Source organism: Plecotus auritus (genome assembly GCF_963455305.1).
Source record: "Plecotus auritus genome assembly, chromosome: X".
NCBI lineage: Eukaryota > Metazoa > Chordata > Mammalia > Chiroptera > Vespertilionidae > Plecotus > Plecotus auritus.
The window spans coordinates 108565995-108589158 of record NC_137784.1 but is presented as its reverse complement, the minus strand read 5'-3'; the positions used below and the strand labels follow the sequence as shown (position 1 = coordinate 108589158).

The following is a 23164-nucleotide window of genomic DNA, read 5'->3' as shown; positions in this document are numbered from 1 at the left end:
CGTTTGGGGGCATAGAAGGCTGGAAGTGGGCGTCGTTTATAAATGTTCTGGCGCCTGCCTTCCCCTTTGAAGGATGGGGTCACTTGCATCACTCCTGGCTTCGGGGAGTACGGGGAGCTGAGGAGGGTCCCGGGAAAGTACACGGGGATTGGCCGTTTACTGGGGGCACTTGATTGGACGCTTCAATTTGGGGGGTGAGTGGGACGGAGGTGGCAGCTTTGTACTCTAAAGAGAAGTTTATGGTGTTTTAAACGGAGGCAGGAGTTCCCCATCTCCCCTTCCCCCACTGGCCACTGACTTAGGTGTCTACCCAGCAAGTAGATCGCTGATAATATCAACCCAGTGGATAACTTTAAAATGCCCCTTGGGCTCTAAACACGAACGTATTTATTTTAATTCCCAGCTCTGGGCTGGTTTTTCAGAGGATAAGCAATAGTAATAGGGGCCCAGAGCTACCACGGGAATTCCATAGACATTTATAGCGTGCCTTTTGGGCTTCAAAGTTAGTCTAAGGTCCTAGTGCCTACTCAGCCACTAATTTAATGTGTAACACTGGAGACCTTGTCTATAAAATAAAGGTATCAGGACTAGTTACATTGGCAATCTAAACATTTTGGAACCTATTTGGAGAGTGGTATGCTTGGAAAAAGAGGAGCTTGTTGATGGGAGAAATTGCAAAAGAAAACTCAATGGCAGAGAGCTTTTGGCCCAGGGATTCTGAATGTCTGTAAAGCTCCTCAAACTGTATGCAAGATGGTGTATATGTACATTTTTCTGGGGAGGGTTCATCATTTAATTAAATTCTCAGGGGGGTCTGTAACCCCCAGTCTTGGTCTAAAAAGGCTGGAGGCACCAACCTCCAAGGCAGGAGGTGAAGTACAATAGTGCTCCTTTGAAATCAGGGGAAAGGGGTTCTCCAATTCCTTGTTGGGAATCTTGGCTGCAGGGACCCTGTCCATAAATCTATTTCTTGTCACCCAAAGAAAGGCAGGTTCCTCAGAGCTGAGAAGCCCAGGTGAACTATCATAGAGCAGACTAATGCTTGAATCAAATCAATGGGGAGGAGTTGGCCCTGAGTTAGGAAGGGAATAGAGCTTTACTTCTGAAAACTCTTCTACCTCATCTGTAAAGTAGGGGTAAAACCTCATTATCTTAAGAATGAGAAAAGTGCTAGCTTCTCTAAGACCTGTGCAAGCTGAGAGGCTCACTCGACAAGAAAATGACAGTGGCTAGACTTAAAGCTGAACCCAGCTTCAGCACCATCCTATGACCAGCCCCAAATCCAATATCTTGGGTTGTATATATTGTTTATAGGTTCAGAGGTTAATATACAATAATTAGTCACTATTTACAAGTGTAAAAAAATGGTTATTTACAGTAGATCATGCCTGATGTGATATATTTAAGATCATAGTTTAGGTTTACTTCACTCCAACTTAGCACTAACTATATAAATCCTTGGTGAGAAAATAAAGTTCCCCTGACAAGTACACCTGGAGAAGTGCAATGGGGAACATCCAAAGGCGTTTTGTCTGACTTGAAAATGATTCAACTGGAAGATGACACAGAATATACTCCAGTGAAATAGATAAAAATGCCTTTATTCCTAAAATGTGTGCTAACAAATTTTGTAATTGATTCTGTAGCTTGTAGTAAAACCCAGCCAATGGAGGAGCACTCTGGGTGGGGTCCTGGTTCTGGGCACCAAGATGTCACTCCTCCAGCAACTCAATCTTTAGTTTTTCTTCAGCTGTTTTTTGTGACGTATGGAGAGTCGTTTTGGATTCCTCTGTATGACAGAGAGGTCCGACCTTGAGGAAGACCGGTAACCCACATCCTCTGCTTTTATAGGCTTAATGATATGTCCTGGCTTGGTGACAACCTTGGGTGTAGTCAGCTTTTGGAAGGCTCTCTGGGTGTTCCATGTAGATCCTATAGGGGTCTGGATGGTCCTCTCAAATTGTTGATGGTGGGTAAATGGATATGGAAGCACCCGCACCTGGAAAAGAAGGCAGAGTGACGAGGCATGAGCAGGTCTGGGGTGCAGGTGTATAATGGCAATCGGTCAGGTAGTGTTGGCACACAGGCCACAGTTCTACGTGATGGAGGCAGTGGGTGAAGCTACTGAGAGGTCAAGGCATCTCAATGCCTCCATCTAGCCTTAGGAGTCCTAATCTGTTTGAGGACACTGGGGAGTAGAGGGGCCTAATTTGGATTTAGGACTCCCCTCTCCCCAAGCTTATCCAACAATCTAAGGCAGTGGTCGGCAAACTGTGGCTCGCGAGCCACATGCAGCTCTTTGGCCCCTTGAGTGTGGCTCTTCCACAATATACCACAGCCTGGGCGAGTCTATTTTGAAGAAGTGGCATTAGAAGAAAAACGTTTAAGTTTAAAAAATTTGGCTCTCAAAAGAAATTTCAATCGTTGTACTGTTGATATTTGGCTCTGTTGACTAATGAGTTTGCCGACCACTGATCTAAGGGATTGAAAATCCACCCTGACACTGCCCCCCATATCTGTAGGAACACTACAGTAGCTCCATGGCTACTGTCCTCAAGTGGGTCTTCTACACAACCTTCCTATTCTTGTGCCTTGCAACTTCAAGAAACACCCGGGCATTTGTGTATCCCTGTAGATTTTATGACCCTCTTACCCTCTCCATCCTTCCCTTTCCTGTCCTTGATAAACAGGACTGATGTTTTGTTTTTGTCTGTTTTGTTAATCCTCACCTGAGGATATTTTTTTCCCATTAATTTTTAGAGAGAGTGGAAGGGAGGGAGGGAGCGAAGGAGGGAGAGAGGAAGGTGAGAGAAGCATCAATGTGAGACAGACACATCGATTGGTTGCCTCCCGCACAAGCCCCAAAACCCAGGTATATGCCCTTTACTGGGAATTGAACCTGCAACCCTTTGGTGCTAGGCCCAACACTCTTAACCACTGAGCACATCGGCCAGGGTCAGGACTGATATTTTAAGGAACCTAAAGGTTCACTCCTGAACCCTAAACTCTACTAGGCTACTACACTTAGTTAGCTTCATCCTCCATTGGCATCACAAACTGTCCAAGCTAGAAAGCCCAAGGTAATGACAAAGGTCATCTGCTTCAAACCCACAGTTTGGCTTAGAGACAGGAAGTGATTTATCCAAGAAAAGAGGAGCCTCAGGGACAGCAGAACCCAGGATCCTTGCCTTGCCCAGCACTCTTCTCCACTCACCACAGCACCATCTTCAGACATTTAAATAATCTTTAAAGACTTCCCCAATTGCCAAAGAGGACAAAAAAGGTGAAAGCAAAAAAATGGGGAAGTTACAATCAGTAGTCTTTGGAGATATTCAGTGGAACACTCAAAAGAAGCTGAGTACTGCCAGATGGTCCTGATGGTAGTGAAGGACAGATTCTCTTTAGGTTAAGGTGAAGTTTTATTGGGGTTGATAGCTAGATCTGTACATGTCACCCAGGGCAAGAGGAAAAAACACACATGGATAGAGTGTTCCGTTTTGGAAGGTCTCCCCTTTAGTTTAAAGCACGTTTTATTCTATTGCATGCTGGGACTTGCAGTCTATAGCTTATTAAAAAGATGAGGAAGCCCTTTGGATCAGTGGATAGAGCATCAGCCTGTGGACTGAAGGGTCCCAGGTTCATTTCCGGTCAAGGGCACATGCCTGGGTTGCAGGCTCGATGATTCTCTCATCATTGATGTTTCTATCTCTCTCTCCCTCTTCCTTCCTCTCTGAAACCAGTGTAAAAAAAAAAAAAAAAACACAAAAAAACAAGGGAGATTCTGGAAAACTATTTGTCAATTTGCTGTGACTGCATTAAAAAACAAATGGCTAAGGCCCCTGGAAGGGAAGAGTGATCCTATTGAGTTCCACACTCTGCCCTTCACCTATAATCCTGGCCTGGTGAAGCACCCCCTTTCGCTCGCTCTTATCCTATACATGCCTGTTCATTGCGTTTTCTGGTTATGTACCCTCAACCGGGAATACAGCGTTTACAATTCAATTTCTGCAGTGACTGGTTTACAAAATTAAATCAATAAAGTGTTATCTCTTTTTGTACCTATTAAACAGTCCCCCCCCCTTTTTTTAGAAAGAAACATATAAGTCATTTTATACTGGCTAGGGGCAGATCTTAGGGTCACAGACTTTCAGAATTGAAGGGAACATAAAAGTTGTTAAGTCTAATTTCATTCCCAAGTCCTCTCTACACATGTTCATACCCCAGAGCAACACATTCTCTCTGGACTAGCAGAAAGTTTTTCCTTGAATTGAACTCTGCCTTTTCCTCTAACTTCTACTTTATATGACTCCACTCCACATGACAGCCTTCAATATACTGCTCAAATTTGCTTCTCTCTTGGGAAAACAACCCTAGCTCATTATCATATGACACAATTTAAAATTCTTGCACTATACTGAACAAGTACCTGTTTGACTTCATTTTTCTTAAGATATAGCTCAAATTTTATAGTCTTTGGACATTACCTTGACATAAATACCAGCCTGAAGAACAGTAATTCTTCCTTTGGTGAGACCCATTTTCACCAGTGTTAGCTGGGCTACTAGTTGAAAACACAGATCTGAAGGCCTCACCATCGATGCAGAGATTATCCCTGTAAGTCTCAACCTTTCTTCCCAGTCAGTAATTAAAACAGCAAAGTTGATCTGGAATTATTCATCTCAGAGCCAGTCAGTAAAAACAAAAATAGATTTGATTCCGTGGTCAAGATCACACGTCCCCCTAGACCACAGAGCACTAGAATATCCCTCCCAAGCAAGAGAGCTGGGCAGCAAAGAGGAGGCAGCTAAAGAGCTCTACATCCCTTACCTGGTGAGCTGCTGCATGAATGTTTCGCTTCTCATTGATAATCACATTTGGTAAATTCTTGTCTTTTCTTGGAGGACCTTCAGGTGCTTTAATGAGAAACCTGGAAAGCAAAGAGCAGGATGTCTAAGAGCCTTAGGACTTAATCAAAAGGGCATGGAGGGCACTGACGGTGAGTTGGGCGAACCTGGTGCCCTTCTTGACGGGCTTTCTTCCCTGTTCTTACCGGCGTCTCTTCTTGGCACTGGGCTTCAGGCCCACACCGCCCCACTCGCCCCAGCCAGGCAGAGTCAGGTCCATGTCCTTTGGCTTACTCGCCTCCACAGTTTCTCTCTTCTCTTTCAAGAAATCTCTGATGACATCATCACCAGCAAAAGCTTCCTTTATCATTTGCTTTTGCTCTCTCTCCTGTTCATCTTCCTGGGAAGAAACAAGAGTGAGAACAGAGAGGGGAGTTTGGGGTAAAGTAGGAACCTCCTAACCACAAAATCTCCTTTCTGGCACTTTCTGTATCAGCTTTGATCCTCCACGATAGTCTAAGATCCTGGCTCTGTTTATTAACTCCTCTATTGTCATGGGGACTTCCAAAGACTTCAGGGAAGGAGATACTGTGGTTAAGAGGTTCTGTAGCTACTGCTTGCATTAGAGTAGTGGTTTGGGCAAGAGTGCTTGAATTTTGGGTGGTGACATTTTAGCGCCCTCTAGGGGGAAAGTGCTGAACAATGATGGTCTTGCAATACAGATTGGTAGCCAATCATGCTCCAATTTTCTTCTCTCTAGGGTCAATATCCCCAGCTCATTATCATATGACACAATTTTAAACTTTCAGTAAGGAAGCTGCAGGGTGGAGGAATGAATGGACTGTGTTAGGAGGAGGAGCTCCAAGTGGCCTAGCCAGTATGCGGGCATCCTTCAGCTTATAGCCCTCAAAAGGAAGGTCAGGGCTCCTGACTTGAGCAATTTCTATTACTTATTCAGGGAGTCCTGGACCGTTTGAGATCCCACTGAGTAACACAAAACCTTGGCAAGAACTCCTTGATTCACCTTTGAATGTCCTGCCTGGGATCTCATCAGAGCTTTGAGTGCCTCCCTCTTTCCTCTGAAGGCAGTTTTAGAGTAACTCCAGAAAGGGTTTGGTGGTTCAGGATTTAGGATGTTGGAGTCTCAGTAGCACTCAGAGATTTGCATCTATCAAATTGTCACCGGAGCCAGCGTGGCCCCATACTATTCTGGGCCTCTCAACTACCGACATGTGATCCCAGCACAACAAACTTCACTGATTCTATTCCTTGTACAAGAAGGTCACTTTCTTCACCAGCTCTGCTCCCCCACAATGGCCCAAGACACCCTGGACCCTTGCTCTGCTCACCAACTCCTCTATTGTGGGGACAGCCAAAGACTTCACAGAAGGAGATTTTGTGGTTAGGATGTTCTGTAGGTCAATCATTTTTTCCTTCGTTTTCTTCTTGGGAGCACTAGGCTGATTATTCCTCTCCAGCTGCTGCCCTTCTAACGCAGGCCTGGGAAACTCCTCATTTTGAAAGCATCCTTCTTTGCTCAGTTCCTCTAGCTCCTCCAGAGTCTGTGCTCTCTCTGGCCTCTGCAGCAACAGGGGCTCCTCTTCTTCCCCAGCAGGTCCCTCTCTCTGGACAGACAAAACAGTCCTCGCTGAACCCACGTTTTGCTTCCTGCACTGATGGTTGTCCTTGTTGAGTTTCTGAGACAGTGCCCTCAGTTCGGATAGCACCTCCTGGGTGCTAGGATCTGGAGGAAGAAATGAAAGCTGTCAGAAAAGTAGGTTGGATGTTGCCTAGTCAATGAGCACTTACTGAACACTCTCTGTGAGCATTTGTAGAGCACCCACTGGGGGTTGGGCACAGGCATACCAATGAAGAGGAGAGCTCACTAATAATTACCTATCAAGTAGCAGGTAATGGAGTTGAGTAGTTAAAAGAAGCATGTTGGGAAGCAGATATCCTGGGCCCTATTCCCAACTTTGCCAATGACTCACTCTATAACAAGAACTGTGGCTTACTTGCCTCATACAGTAAATAAACCCTGGTTGGGAAAATGGCCCCAAATCCCAAATTTTAACTTTTTTTTTTTAAATATGCTTTTATTGATTTTTTTTAAGAGAGAAAGGGAGAGGGAAGAGAGAAATAATTATTAGTGTGAGAGAGAAACATTGATCCACTGCCTCCCGCACGTACCCCCACCTGGGATCAAGCCAGCAACTTGGGCATGTGCCCTGACCTGGAACTGAACAGGTGGCCTCTGAATGCAACTTCATTGTAATTTAATATTTGTAATTCCTAAAATGTGTGATTTACTATTTATAATTTACATTGTAATGTCCTATTTGTAAAAATCTTATCCAGCATTGTTTTATCTTAAAGCAGTATTTCATGACCTGTTGTGGCTGAGTTAAGTAGCTTGTACTTTCCAGTCACTGGCAACATATGAGTAAATACCACTGGTATCTGAGAGCCCCGAGGAAAACATGACAGTGACACACTTCTTAATTGTCCTCTGAATTGACTCAAGTTGCCTCCATTCCCAAGTTCAACCTGCTCTCTAGCTCTGGCTTGATGCCAGAAGAAGCTACTTGAGATCTGGACTTTGGATAAATCTATGTTTATTCTTCAAGGACCAAGTTTCCTTGTCCATTTTGTTTGGGATCCACGACTTCCCACTATTTCCCCAAAGGGTTGGGAACATTCTATTTTTATCATCCAAGGAAATCCAAATCCACCTTCCATACCACAAGCAATTGCTCTACACATTTAGCTAGATGGCCAGTTTCTGAGGGGGCTCAGGAGGATGTGGCTACTTTCCTGTCGTTGTAGAGACACTGCCCCATGACCTTGGCCTACAGTACTGCTCTCCAAAATCCTCTTCGGAAGTGACTGATTGTAACTATTAACCCCAGAACTCTCTAGCTGAAAATCCCAAGTAAAGGCCCTATAATACACTTTAAGTGACAGCTGACAACTCTTACCATTTTTGGCCATGGAAAAACAGATTCCTGCCCGGCTAGCATGGCTTAGTGGTTGAGCGTCAACCTATAAACCAGGAGGTCATGGTTCGATTTCCGGTCAGGGCACAAGCCTGGGTTGTGGGCTAGATCCCCAGTGCAGGGCTTGCGGGAGGCAACCAGTCAATGATTCTCTCTCATCATTGATGTTGCTATCTCTATCTCTCCCTTCCTCTCTGAGATCAATAAAAGTATATTTAAAAAAATAAAAACAGATTCCTGCTGTCACCCAAATGCATTATTCCTATAGGAAATACAATCAGACCAGTGATTCTGTCCAGATAGCCAGGTGATTCTGAATGTAGGTAGTTTCCCAAGCAGGCTTTAGTGACCTGCTTTGTCCCCAGAATGGGAGCTCTCTGACCTGTCTAAGGGTGCTAACCTACACTGTTAATGTAAAATCTCTTCAAGATAACTGGTAGAAAATATAATATGCAAAGGAAGTCTGAGCACTGGGGTAAACATTCTAATTTACCACATACCTTGTGAAGTCATTAATTTCTGTCCAGAAAGTCTTACCCCGTATCATGTATCAGCCAGCATTTAAGTGCTAAAAATGCCACTCCTACTTCACAAACAGAACACTACAGCCATAACTTGAAGATGCTTCATAATGCCTCATACCCTAGCCAGTTTGGCTCAGTGGATAGAGCGTCGGCCCACGGACTGAAGGGTTGTGGGTTTGATTCCAGTCAAGGGCACGTACCTCAATTGCAAGCTCAAACTCCGGCATGTGCAAGGAGGCAACCGATCAATGTGTCTCTCTCACTTCAATGTTTCTCTCTCTCTTTCTCTCCCCCTCCCTTCTACTTTCTCTAAAAAATGATCAATGGAAAAAAATATCCTTGGGTGAGGATTAACAAAAACAAAATCACCTGTGTCTGTGGGCATGAGTGATTTTCAGATTTGCCATCCCCCCAGTGCACTTCTCTCTGGTTTGTGGTTACCAGTAATGGTGACTCCCACCCTGACTTCAAGGATGCTGTAGTAGTCCTGCCTTTCTGAAGACTGCAAGCCCTCAAGAGCAGAAAGCGTGTTGGAACACACATTATACAGCCATGCAGATGACCACTTATTAAATGCCTTTGAAGAAAAATGGTAATGATGATCATCTGTTTTCTCTTCAGGACCCACAGCACTTTCTTGAAAGTCCCTAGAGCAGCCTTGGGCAAACTATGGCCCGTGGGCCGGATCCGGCTGTTCTATCCGGTTCTCTTGCTCTCCCCTCCGCTCCTTTACTTTGAATTTATATTAGTTCACACAAACACTCCATCCATGCTTTTGTTCCGGCCCTCCGGTCCAGTTTAAGAACCCATTGTGGCCCTCGAGTCAAAAAGTTTGCCCACTCCTGCCCTAGAGCCTCATCATTCTGCAGTGTGTGTGGGTGGGCAGTCTTCCTATCACAGTTGGTCCATAGCATTTGTACCAAGCTCTCCCTTCCGGTCCACCACAACTCACCTTTTGTTTCTTGTCTGCCCACTGGCTTGGCATCCTGGTTGAGCCCCGACTTTTTCCTAAGCGATCGCCTTTCCTCAAATTCTTTCAACAAAATTTCTTCCTCTGCCACTGGTCTTTCTTCTTCCTCACTTTCAGAAGCCTCGTTGGCCATGGGCTCTGGAAGTTGTTCAGGGTCCTTCTGGATTTCAGCCTCTTTTGCATCACCAGAGTGATTCCTGACCATCCAGGGGTTCAGTCCATCTGCAGTCATGTGTGCCTCATTCACCGCATCAGGGACAAGGAGATCACCCTCTTCTTCCTCACCTCCCTCCTCTTCCTCACTCTCAGAGGCCACCTGGACTTTCTGCGTCAGTTCTTTGTTCCTGGCCAACTGATCCTGCATAGCCTGGCGAGCCTGGAGGGTGGAGTCACAGCACGTGTGCCTTGTCATTAGTAATCGCAATAATACCTTTCCCGGTCCATTTCTTAAAGCTGCCTCCTCTCAATCTGACCAGTATTTCTTACTGGTGCCTACTGTTTAAACTGTACATATACCACTGTGTTACTAGCTCTGGAATAGAATGGAAGTCAAATTCTTTGTCCTCAAGGAACCAATATGTGAAACATGGTATATATATATATAAAAAGTTCCTTTCCTCTTTAACTGGACTTGCCTTCAATGCTCTTTCCCCTTTCATGTCTCCTTTTCCACCTCATTCCTGGTCATTTTCCTCTTTGCCTTAGAGATTTTTCTGATGCCTTTTTATTTTATTTTTTTTCTGATGCCTTTTTAGATTCCTGGTTTTCCATCCCTTCTCATGGCTCTTACCCAACTTTGTTTCTTTCCTCCAATTCCACCCATTCTCTCATCCTGATGGTCTCTTACCTCCAGGTCATATTTGGCCATAATTGCCTTTGACTTTGCCCATTTTCCACTGTTCTGGTGCTTAAGGCTCATTCGCTCCTGGAAAGAAAGGAGAGAGTGAGATCTGTATTGCTTTCTGGGGAAAGGTGGTTCAGGGGTAGGGCAAGAGGCAGCCTCACCATCATTCTGGCCTTTTCGAGTTTTTCCAGTTCTTCCAGTGCAGCAGCAGGATTGGTCTTCCGCAGCTTCTCAAACTCTTTTAGGGCTTTCTTGGCCTTTCCTTTCTTTAGAACTCTGTGATACCTACAGGGTAATGAGAGGGGTACAGGGAAAGAGATTCAGTGGAAACACTGATGCCACACACAAAAGTGTCCCTGCTACCAAGAGGTTTCTCTGTGCAGAGGCCAGAATGGACATCACAGAGCTAGGTGACTGGAGGGAACCACTTTGGGACCTGAGAGCGCTGGCAGACCTCTCAGTCCCTGCAGCCCACAGGGCAGACCTCTGCAGAGCAAACCTATAGTGCAAGGAAGAATAAGACATGTTCCAAAGAGGCAAAAAGATAGGAAGGAAGCCCTGCTGGCCTCAACAGCTGTAGAATTCAGAGTTCATTCTACAGAAATCACTCTGTCACGCCCTGGAAAGGAGAGAAAGTAATTGCGCAGGCCTCTTTTTTAGCAACAACCAAGACAGAAAGCCAAAGCCAGTGGAGAGGGCACCAGTGAAGCAGGCAACACTTATATGAGGTTGGTCTTAGGGAAAAGAAAGGTCACTCCTATTTGTGACCTCTTCTATATGACCTCAACTGCCATGTCAAAGGTTCTTTCCACTTCACTTTCTTTCATGAAACTCAAGGCTAGTTAGCATGGGTCTCCATATCCTTTTTTAAATTGTTATTTTAAATGGTAATTGTACCAATTTTTATTTTTTAAAGTATATTTTTATGAATTTCAGAGAGGAAGGGAGAGGAAAGAGAGATAGAAATACCAATGATGAGAGAGAATCATTAATTGGCTGCCTCCTTCATGCCCCATACTGGGGATCGAGCCCTGACCAGGAACTGAACCATGACCTCCTGTTCATAGGTCAACACTCAACCACTGAGACACATTGGCTGGGCTCTTCTTTTAAAAAAAAACTTTTTTGTTGAATTTATTGGGATGACATTGGTTAATAAAATTATATGAGTTTCAGGTATAGCTCCTTACTTTTTGCTTTTGATTTTCTTCTCTCTTCGAGCCCTGGCCTCATAGTAAGACTGCAGGGCCCGGGCCCTCTGAAGCTTTGCTCGGCGCATCTTAGCCTACAATAAATGAGATTTACAGTGACTCCTGGGCTTGTGAGCAAATTGCTGGGAGAAACAGGCCCTGCCTGGGTGTATAAAAGGCCTATCACACTCACCTCTTCCAGGCTCATGGCTTTGAGAGAGGCCTTTTCCACAGGAGTCAGTAAAGGGTCTGTCACTGGCTGCTTGTTCTTACAAAGGAGGTTAAAAATCTCCTGCTCCAGGGGTGTTCTTGCCTTAAAGACATAACAAAACATCCTGAGTCTTAAGCCATGCTCCCACTGTTTCCCTCTTTCCAGTCCTATGACCATCTACTTTGACGCCATAATTGGAATCACTAACTGGATAGGATTGGCTATCACAGCAAGAGAAGGGGTTCCAGTTTTGCTGCCCAGATGTGCAGATAAAGCCTTATTTTATTCTGATTTAAGACTTCAGCAAGGAGACTCTGAGGCTAGTTTCTATATTACTGCGTATCACTCTGTATTTGGATTAACATATTTAAAACAGAATGCCATTCTCTTAAGAATAGAAGCAGGATGCCCTTAAAGTAAATGCTGGCAGGGAAAGAGGAAGAGCAATACCACATATCAGTTTTGATAGTTGCAAAACAAAATGGCCCCTGTGTTGTTACGCATATGGCATAGATAGGAATCTCAGATTTCATATAAGGCTCCTTTTAAAAATATTTCTAGAGGGAAGGGGAGATTAGGTCTCAGATGAGCACAAAAAGACACTGCCTTTAAAAATATGACATTCACATAACTGGCTTCCTGACAGTTCAAATTTAATTCTAGTCATCTTCTAACTTGGGCTCCAGTTCCTCAGTTTCCAGTAAACTTTGCATGCTAGGTAGTGTCTACATGCATGAAACGAATGGACTGTGGACAAGTTACTTCACATGTCAGCCAAACACCTCATTTACTGCTTGACTGATAATGTAAGGATGGCTAAAATAATCAGGCCAATCATGACACAGTCCATTTTGGCAAAGTACAAAGATAGCCCTAGGCCAGTGGTCGGCAAACCGCAGCTCATGAGCCACATGCGGCTCTTATGGCCCCTTGAGTGTGGCTCTTCCACAAAATACCACGTGTGGGCGCGCACATACAGTGCGATTGAAGGAGTACCCTAATTAAGTTAATAACAATGTACCTACCTATATAGTTTAAGTTTTAAAAATTTGGCTCTCAAAAGAAATTTCAATCATTGTACTGTTGATATTTGGCTCTGTTGACTAATGAGTTTGCCGACCACTGCCCTAGGCAACAGAGCCAGTTTCAAACCTCATACACACTTTATATGTGGTTTTCATATATATTATGGTCAGTCTCAAACTTACAAATATCTAGACAAATGCATAAACACACATCATCATACATTACACACTGCTATTGATTTAACCGTAAACCTATTCTATTGAATAGTAAAGGTACACATTCTTCCATTTTTAGTATATGTAGTAGTGATCAATCACAGGCTACAAAGTGATTTATATTACAGTGTTGTAATCTCCCTCCAATTCAATTCAATTTACAAACATTTATTGATTGCAGCTACATTGTAGGTACTTGTAAGGGGTGCTAGAATACACAATTGATTAAGCTCATTCCTGTCCTCATAGAGCTCACAGCCTTTCAGAGGAAAGAGACAAATCCATCACTAACAACATAATAGGTTAAATGTTAGTCCAAAGGAGTAATCACAGAGAAACAATTAATTCTGATCAGGGGGTGAGTTAGGCTTGAGGAAGGAAGAGACTTTTTGAATTAGGCTTTGTTTGAGGTCTAAGTACAATTCTGTAAAGGAGAGGGCCAAGTGGAGAGATGAGTATAAGCAAAAACAGATATATGAAAAGGAGAAGTATGTAAGCGGACAATGTAAGCTAAAATGCTCAGTGCTTGTCTCATTCTACAAGTGGAGAGCTTCTGAAGGATTTTAAGCAGGAGAGTGACAATTAGTTTTATGTTTCAGAAAGCAAATCCTGGTGATTGTGTAAGAGGATATACAGGGTGGAGCAAAAGTAGGTTTACAATTATGAGTACACGAAACACAGAGTTTATTCTTGTATTATTATTTATTAATTAGTTATTATTTCCCTACTTTTGCCCTACTCTGTATGTAAAGTTGCAAATGAAAGCTGAAAATGAAAATGAGAAAAGGAACCAGGGATCTGAGAGCTGTTACAGAGACAGAATTCACACACTAGCTCACTGCCTGGTCTGGGGAGGAGTCCGACGGAAGGAGAAATGAGATGTCTGAGATTTCCAACCAAAGTGACTGAGGTATGGAGTTATGCTGTTGACTGAGTTACAGAATGAAGGTGGTGGTACAGGTTTGGGAGTCTGGGGAAGGAAAATGCCAAGTTTACTTTGTTGTGTGCGCAATTTAAAATGCATAGGGGAGACCCAGGTGAGGCCTGCTAGTCATATGTAATCTGGGACTGGAGCTCAGAAGAAGGAAGGGGTTGAGAGTGATCTGTAGCATATACAGGTGATAGTCAAAAGTCACGGAATTTGCCCTAACCGGTTTGGCTCAGTGGATAGTGGCGGCTTGCAGACTGAAAGGCCCCAGGTTCGATTCCGGTCAAGGGCATGTACCTTGGTTGTGGGCACATCCCCAGTAGGGGGTGTGCAGGAAGCAGCTGATTGATGTTCCTCTCTCATTGATGTTTCTAACTCTCTATCCCTCTCCCTTCCTCTCTGTAAAAAATCAATAAAATATATTTTAAAAAAAAGTCACGGAATTTACAGAGCAAGAATAAAAAGGACTAAGAAAGTCAGATAGATAAAAATCAGGAGTATGTCACAGAAGCCAAGGCAGGCGTTTTTAACAATGTGTCAATAGTGTCAAATTGGCTGAAGACTGAAGAGGGCATGGGATGTGGTGACTAAGAGGTCTCTCATCAATGGCCTTTGAAAGAAGTTTTAGGCCCTAACCAGTTTGGCTCAGTGGATAGAGTGTCAGCCCAAGGGAGGCAACCAATCCATGTGTCTCTCATTGATGTTTCTCTCTCTCTCTCTGTCTCTCCTCCTCCCTTTCACTCTCTCTTTTAAAAAAATCAATGGGAAAATATCCTTGGGTGAGGATTAACTAACTAACTAAATAAGAAAGAAGTTGCAGTAGGGCAGTAGGGGAAGAAGGAGAGAGAACACAGAAGCAGTGGAGACCAGCTCTTCCCAAAGTATGGTCCTTTCTTATCAGCTAACAAGATTTACTTCATTTTTTAAAAAGTTTAAAAATTAATTTATTTGGTTTTTAATAACAGCAGTTTGTACACTCTGGGTTAGAGTAAGTCAAAGGGGTTTCTTTACTATCTTTTCATAGCCTTTAAAAGGCTAATGTATATTGTGAATCGCCAATCTCCAGTAGGGACAGGCAGCATTTTCTAGCAATGGGATTCCCCCTCCCCTTTTGAGGGTATATTGAGAAAAAAGGGTTTTGAGGTGAAAACTGGGCAAAGTGCTAGTGGAGGCTTCTAGTGGAGGGAAGGAGAGAGGGGCTGAGAAGAGTTATCTTACATCATTTCTAGCACTTTGCAGTTTACAAATGCTTTCACACGCATTATCCCATTTAATTCTTCTTAGCTAGAGTCTAATGGAATTTTAGAAAGCTGAACCAAGACTTTTTGGATTGTTTTTCTAAAATCCTCACCCAAGGACATACTTAGAGGGAGGGAGAGAGAGAGAAACATCAATGTGAGAGAGAAACATTGACTGGTTGCCCTCCATATGTGCCCTGACTGGGGATCGAACCCACAACCCAGGTATGTGCCCTGACCGGCAATCAAGCTGGCAACTTTTCTGTGTACAGGACAATGTTCAACCAACTGAACTGCTCAACTAACTGAGCCACTTCGGCTGGGCTGCTGCTTCTTTTTTTTTTTTTTAAATATATTTTATTGATATTTCACAGAGAGGAAGAGAGAGGGATAGAGAGCTAGAAACATCGATGAGAGAGAAACATCGATCAGCTGCCTCCTGCACACCTCCCACTGGGGATGTGCCCACAGCCAAGGTACATGCCCTTGACCGGAATCGAACCCGGGACCTTTCAGTCCGCAGGCCGACGCTCTATCCACTGAGCCAAACCGGTTTCGGCTGCTGCTTCTTTTTTAAAAATTATGTTTTTATTAATTTTAGAGAGAGAGGAAGGGAAAGGGAGAGAGAAAAATATTGATGTGAGAGAGAAAATCCATCAGCTGCCTCCTGCATGCACCCCAACTGGGTATCAAGCCCACAACCTGGAATCAAACCAGCGACCTTTCAGTGCATGGGATGATGCTCAAGCAACTGAGCCACACTGGCCTGGTGACTTTTTGGATTCTTGATCTTCAGAAACACTAATATATTACTGGTCCTTGGTACTTTGCATTCTAAGTTGTAAGAAGAGAACTGAGAGTTGCTAGCTAGAAAGCACCCCCTGACCTAAGCATTTCCTTATTTCTCTGTGCCACACTGGCGTCATTTCTCAAAAAATGAATCTTGGCATGAATGGTCCAACAGATTCAATGGACAGTCTCTGGGCCACTATGTCTTGCACAGGGAGTTCCTGGAGAGTAGAGGTACCATTATTAGTGCAATCTTCGCCCCCACATCTCATCCTTAATACTCAACTCAGCATTTTCCTGCGACCTCCAAGATTACACTGTCATTTGAAAAAGCCAGGTGCAGAGTGTGTAGTAGCGCACTACTACCTTTTTGACAAAAATAAGATAAACACAAATATATCAGTAAAACTCTTACGTTAGCAATTAACAAAAAACTCATAGAAATGGTTACATCCAGTTGAATATGGGGTAAAAATGATCAGATGAGGTCAGAGGTAAGTCAGACTTTTCACTATATATCATCTATACTTTTTTAAAAAATATATTTATTGATTTTTTACCGAGAGGAAGGGAGAGTGATAGAGTTAGAAACATCGATCAGCTGCCTTGTGCACACTCCCTACTGGGAATGTGCCCGCAACCAAGGTACATGCCCTTGACCAGAATTGAACCTGGGAGCCTTCAGTTCACAGGCCAACGCTCTATCCACTGAGCTAAACCAGTTAGGGCTATCATCTATATTTTCATTTTTGAATCCTGCAAATTACATTATCTCTTAATTTTTTTCTGAAGTCTCCCTTCAGCCACGCTTTATTTTTTTAATTTAAATATATTTTTATTGACTTCAGAGAGGAAAGAAGAGGGATAGAAAGATAGAAAAATCAATGATGAGAGAGAATCATTGATCAGCTGCCTCCTGCTCGTCCCACACCGGGGATTGAGCCCGCAACCCAGGCATGTGCCCTGACTGGGAATGGAATCGTGACCTCCTGGTTCATAGGTCCACATTCAACCACTGAACAATGCTGGCTGGGCACAATGTTATATTTTAAGGTTATATTCCTTTATAAGCAAACTTTGGGTCTGCTGAGTTCCTGATTTCCTCCAGATCAGAATGTGGCTTTGAAAGCTTTTTACTATAAAAACTGGGATGTGTAGCCGAAACCGGTTTGGCTCAGTGGATAGAGCATCGGCCTGCGGACTGAAGGGTCCCGGGTTCGATTCCGGTCAGGGGCATGTACCTTGGTTGCGGGCACATCCCCAGTGGGAGGTGTGCAGGAGGCAGCTGATCGATGTTTCTCTCTCATCGATGTTTCTGGCTCTCTATCCCTCTCCCTTCATCTCTGTAAAATATCAATAAACTATATTTAAAAAAAATAAAAAATAAAAAAAAAAATAAAAACTGGGATGTGAAAAAGAATGCATCATGTTTCTTCTCTAATGGCAATTGGATGTTTTAACACAAAAACACGGAAATAACCATGTGTATTGTATGCTACAAACTGATGAAGAGCAACTATAGAGCCAACTGTGATTGGCTATTGCATGGCTGACAATGAATCTTGCTAACCCCTTCTCTCCCTTTCTGACTGATAGACTACAATGACCGCAGCTGGAATTTCAGTTTAACATGCCCAACCAAATCAATGGCAGACCCTGCAATCTCCACATTGCGTAACTTCACTTTCCAAGGTGCGGTTTCCTAGCACTTACCTTCCAGCCGTTGAGCACATGCTCAATGGGAGCAAAGGCCGACTGCTCCTTCATTAGGGGGAAAACCAGCTGTTCTGCTTGTCGGTTCTTCTGAACGATAGGATCCCATTTGGAGAGTGTCTGTGAGGTTTTATTGAATGCCACTTCTCTGTGGATCTGAAACAGGCAAGATACACAATAGCCACAACATTAGGCAACAAACTCAAAGGACTAGTGGGAAATTAGGAGGCAATGTTTCTTAGCCCAAGGAAGGATCAGGATGCTAGAGATAAGCTCTTGTTTACTTCTCAGGACTGCACTTTCCCTGGGATTAGTTTTAATCTTTTCCATGGTGAGGCAATCACAACTTCCCCTCCCATTTGTGAGGCTTTTTCCCTCCTTCCCTTCTTACCCTGTTTTTCCTCATTAGTTCAATTTCTTCCTCTTAATGGATACTTTTTAACTCACCCGCTCAACCTCTTCTTTGTTAAGGGGTAGCTCCACAGTCTTCTTTGATTTGACTCTATTCAGTTGCTTTTTCACAGTGGCCAACGAGGATGAAGTTTTAACCGGCTCAAGCAGATCTGAAAGGACTAGCCTTTCTCCTGATCCTGTAGAAAGGCCAAACTTTCTGGTCAGACTGATTAAGTGAGGCCAGATCTCAATATCACACAGGCAGATGCCTAGGCAGAAAATGCTGGCAGACAGGCAAATATGCAGGGAAGCAGGAATAATTCTCTTCAGTCGTTAGATATAGTGGCATGATCACGTTCCTTCATTCTCACACGTGTTGGAGGGTAGAAGAAAATTACTTTATTTTAAAAAGTCATTTGCTTCTCTTGGTCTTTCTGCGTTCACTCTTGCTCCACTGCAATTCATTCTTCACACAGCATCCAAAGTGATATTTTGAAAATGCAAATCACAGCATATCATGATCCTGCTGAAAATCCTCCAATGGTTCCCATTATACTTGGAATTATAGTCATCCCTTGGCAGTTTGGTTACAAGACTTTGTGGATACCAAAATCTAAGGCTGCTCAAGTCCCTTATATCAAATGGTGTCATATTTGCTGTAACCTATATTTTGCATATAGGTTGTAGCAGGGCATGCCTACACATCACTTTATTCGCAAGGATTCAGCCTAGTGTTCGGTGTGTGGCAAATTCAAGCTTTGCCTTTTGGAATTTTCTGGTGTTTCTTAATTCGAATATTTGCAATCCATGGTTGATTGAAGGCAATGATGTGAAAACCAAGGATATGGAAGGCCAACTACATGGATCTAAAGGACACAGCCCTGTGGGATCTGGTCCCTATATGGGATCTTGGTCTGTCATTCCAATGTTGTGTCACCCCCACCTCCACTATGTTCCAGCCACACTTCCTATTCTTCAAACATGCTGAGCCTGTTCCTTCTTTACAGCCTTTGTACCAGCTGCCCCCTGGCCTGGAATGCTTTCCCCTGTTTGCATGATTGACTTCTTGTCATTCATATCTCTTTATTGCATCATCCTGTTTTAATTTTCTGTTGTCTCCACATCCCACTAGACTAGAATGTAAGCCTCATGAGATCAGTGTATTATTCTTTATATAGCCCAATATCTAAACCAGTGATTTTCAACCTTTATCATCACAAGGCAAACATAAACTAATTAGTAAAATTCTTCGGCACACCAATATATATATATATATATATTTGATCTGACAAAGAAAAGGTATAATTTTGATATAATTTTGATTCATTCACACTGGATGGCTATTGTGTTGGCTGTTGTCACTGTCATTTTTTTTAAATTTGACAGTCTAAGGGGGAAAAGGTCAGTGTCACTGACTAAATAGGTATTGCATGTTTTTAAAATTCTTGCAGCACACTAGTTGAAAAGCACTGATCTAAACTGTTCTGAAACTAAGTATTTGCTGAATGAACATTGGGAGAATACATTGTTAGTTGTTCTGGGAAGTTATAGTTAGTTATAGTTATAAGTTATAAGTTTAGTGGTTACAAAAGAATATAACTCATTTAAGCTTCTTAAGCTGTGAATATGGTGACAAAGACTTGGCATCTAGACTTGGTATCAGGTTGAAATCCCAACTCTGCCATTTACTAGGTCATGAATTCTCACAGGGGTGAGGTCACTCCTCACCCAGGGGGTAAAAATAGTTTCTTGGGGGAGTGTGTGAAAAGAATCTTGGATATTACAAAGTTTTGTGTTGCTCTGAAGTTCAACCCTATGCAACAAAATTACATTCCTTAGTATTGGACTTCCCGGCTGGGACGAGAGAGGGGTGGGGGAGGTAGTGAAGAAACAAAGTATATAAAAAGGCTCCCGAGGAAGCCAAAAAGAGAAAAAAGGTTGAGAAACATTGTACTAGGTCAGTGGTCGGCAAACTCATTAGTCAACAGAGCCAAATATCAACAGTACAACGACTGAAATTTCTTTTGAGAGCCAAATTTTTTAAACTTAAACTTCTTCTAACAACACTTCTTCAAAGTAGACTCGCCCAGGCCGTGGTATTTTGTGGAAGAGCCACACTCAAGGGGCCAAAGAGCCACATGTGGCTCGTGAGCCGCAGTTTGCCGACCACTGTACTAGGTGAAGGCTCTCAAGTAAGTAACTTGACTTATTGGAGCTCTAGTGGGAGAAATTATCTGCCTGTCAAAACTCAAAGCACTGTGAGAACTGAAATAAAAATGAAACCATGGACATGATTAAGCTAATGAGGCAGCTGTCTTCATTCATGTCCTTCTCTCCTTGAAGTAGCTCATCAAGCTCAGTGGGAGACCTTGACTGTGGCCTTCTATACTTTATTCTAGAAATGGAAGAAACTCAAGGGCATCTGACCACCCTCTCCACCCACTTAGAGGTAAATATTTGAAGTATGACCCATTAATCACATCAAAAACAGTTCTTGGGTGGTGAAGTGAACAGAATACTTTTGGAACTCCACAAGCTCCATGCACAGATAGCTTCCTTTGTTAACTTACCTTCAGAACTGACTGTGAACTCTGACACCTTCAGACTAGCCTCAGATCTCTCAGCCAATTTCCGCCTGAAATTTAGGCAAAACAAAATATAGAAAGAATGGACACATATTGCTGGGGAACAAATATTTCTTTGTATTTCTCTTCCAGAGTTTTGTCACAAAACAACCACGAAATCTGTTCCTAACCTGGACCTGATACTCTAACCATCTCTTAATGTAGACTCAGACCCTCAAAAACACAAGGCAATACAAGGTAGGCATAGTGGAAAAGGTATTAGATTGGATTTAAACATACCTGGATTTAAAAACAAAAAACAAACATACCTGGATTTGAATCCTGGATGTCACTTATGACCAGTGATTATGGGGGAAGTCAATTAACTTCTCTAATGGGGATAAGTAATGTCTACTCAATGCTTCAAAAATATGTGTATTAGGTATTCAGTAAGAATTCATAAGCACAGAGGTCTAACACAATAATAGCTAACAATTACATAATGTTTACTAAATGCTGGGCATTAGTTTAAGACCTTTACATTTATTAACTCATTTAAATGTCACAACCCTATAAGGTAGGTACCATTATTAATCTTATTTTCGAATTGAAGAAATTGAGGTGCAGAGAGGACACAAACTTTGCCTATGCAGTCTGTCTCCAAAGTATGTGCTCTTAATGATGTTGGCACTTGTGTCTTCATTGTCGTAGGAACTTAATGAATATTAGTTGCAGATAAATCTCATGGAATCAGGTTACAACCTGTCCAAATGATGGGAATGTTACCTATTCTTTCCATCAAGGGAACTGATTGCTTCCAGAAGCTTTTGATGCTTTCGCTCTCCACCACCATCCCCCTAGACACAGAAAAGGAAAAAAAATTCAGAATGATGAGGGGAGGGAAAAGGCAGTGTGGAAATTGAAGCCCATGTAAAATCTCTCCATCTTTTGGTCAGTGGTGAATCAGATGAGGTCTGGTGTGCAGGTCTGAAAGAACTACTTCAAAAACCAAACTCTCTCATTATAGATTAGAACCTTAGTAATGTTATACTTCTGTCTTAACTTGTTTGGGGAAGAAAAGTGCTATGGGAATGTTTCTGTATGTAACATAATGTGATTTGACTCAGAAACTCTCAAATTAAAAAACCAATCTAAGTAGCTTTTTCAAGAGAATAAAGAGTTGGAATTCCTATAGCATCTGTTGGAGATCCAGCTTAATTATATATATTGCAGTCAGACACTTAAAATAACTCTCTACAGAAATCCAAATCTGGGAAATAGGAAAATCCTATAATGAGGACCGTATGTTTTGTTCTTATATACTCAACTATATTTAACTTGAAGACAGTGACTGTATCTTATAGTCTTCAGACTCTCATAGCACTTAATATAGTATCTTCTACATGAAACACTAAACAAGTGGTTGTAATTTATTTGCAAGACCTGAAGAAATATAAACAATTTCGCCACCTATTTCCTTTCTAGGAATGTGCTGCCTAACTTTGAGGCAGAAGGGAACTGGAGAAGACAGTTTAGCAATTGTTGCCCACCTCATCTTCACTGTTGCTCGAGGGGTAGTCATTTGGCAAATCTTCTAGTTCTTCCTGTTCCCTTAGAGCCAGAAGGCTGTTAAAGAAGATAAAAGAAAAATATTATCAGTTGAAATAACAAGAGGTGAACAGTGGTTGGTGATACCCACACAGAACTGCATGAAGAAGATATAACACCCTCCAGTGATTGGCACTGCATTTCCCACTGACCTTTGGGAGGCTGTAAAAATATCAGACCCTAAGGAAGGTGTCAGAAGATGCTGTTGCTGGCCCGAGGCAAGGCAGTTTCACCATTTAATATTTCTAAACATCCTCCATATGGAAGAAACCTTTATAGGTGTAGCTTACTCAGAAGTGACATCTTGATCACTTGTTCCCAGGAATGAGGAAACAGAACTGGATGAAAGCAGATGCTTAACTAAGGAATACTGGTACCCAGAAATGAGTTATGGAATCTGCATCAGTCTTCGCAAGGCAAGTTGTGCTGAACGGATTATATTTAGTTCCCCTATTGGGTGGGATGAAACATCACTGGAAAAACGTCGCAGATGGCTTCCATTAGCAAAGGTTTACAAGACAAGAGAGTTTACAGCACAGGCACTGCCTGCACAGAGGACTGAAACGCGCGGAAGAAGAGGCAGAAAAGAGTCACGTGATGAGAGCAATGCAACATATTAACTTAGCTGGAGAGGAGAGACCGCATCAGGACCCCAAGGATAAGAATACAGCTAGGGAGAGAATTAAGTTAAATTAAAAGGGTTTTAAAGGATGGATCGCGGAAACAGTAACGAATAGCGAAGTTCTGAGAGGGAAACAAGTATAATCTGTTAAGCGACATCCACGTCTCAAAATCCGACCCCCATTGAAATGCAGCCTCCCGACCTTTCTTCAACCCTCACCTCTTAGCAGCCCGAATCCCGCTCATCTCTGCCGTTGGCCCCTCACATGGACCAGGAGCGGAAGCTAAAAGGAAGGCAATTTCCGTACCGGCCGCAAAGCAATTTCTGCTTCCTCCAATCACGTGTGACGAGTCTCGTCATTTCCGGCCCGCCCAGGGCTTGCAAGGAACCGGAGCTGCTTCGGGAGGGGCCTGCGGGGACACCGGAGCCTGGATGATAAAGCCTGCCACTGGGCGGAGCTTTGCTGGACCCACCCACCCTTCTTGTGTC

The 23164-nt window shown here is 43.0% G+C and overlaps 1 protein-coding gene across 1 annotated transcript; it reads right to left on the bottom strand.

Moving 5' to 3' along the window:
- Positions 1-1580: 1580 nt before the first annotated feature.
- On the bottom strand, positions 1581-23024 carry UTP14A (UTP14A small subunit processome component). Its single transcript, XM_080652657.1, has 15 exons — positions 22895-23024; positions 21996-22071; positions 21232-21302; positions 20452-20516; positions 17936-18078; positions 17489-17644; positions 11562-11681; positions 11369-11463; positions 10340-10463; positions 10182-10259; positions 9317-9710; positions 6194-6588; positions 5051-5244; positions 4828-4927; positions 1581-1999 (listed from the first exon to the last, which is right to left on the bottom strand). The coding sequence occupies exons 1-15, from the start codon at positions 22918-22920 to the stop codon at positions 1736-1738; spliced, it is 2301 nt and encodes a 766-aa protein (XP_080508783.1). The 5' UTR covers positions 22921-23024; the 3' UTR covers positions 1581-1735.
- Between the last annotated feature and the right edge of the window lie 140 nt (positions 23025-23164).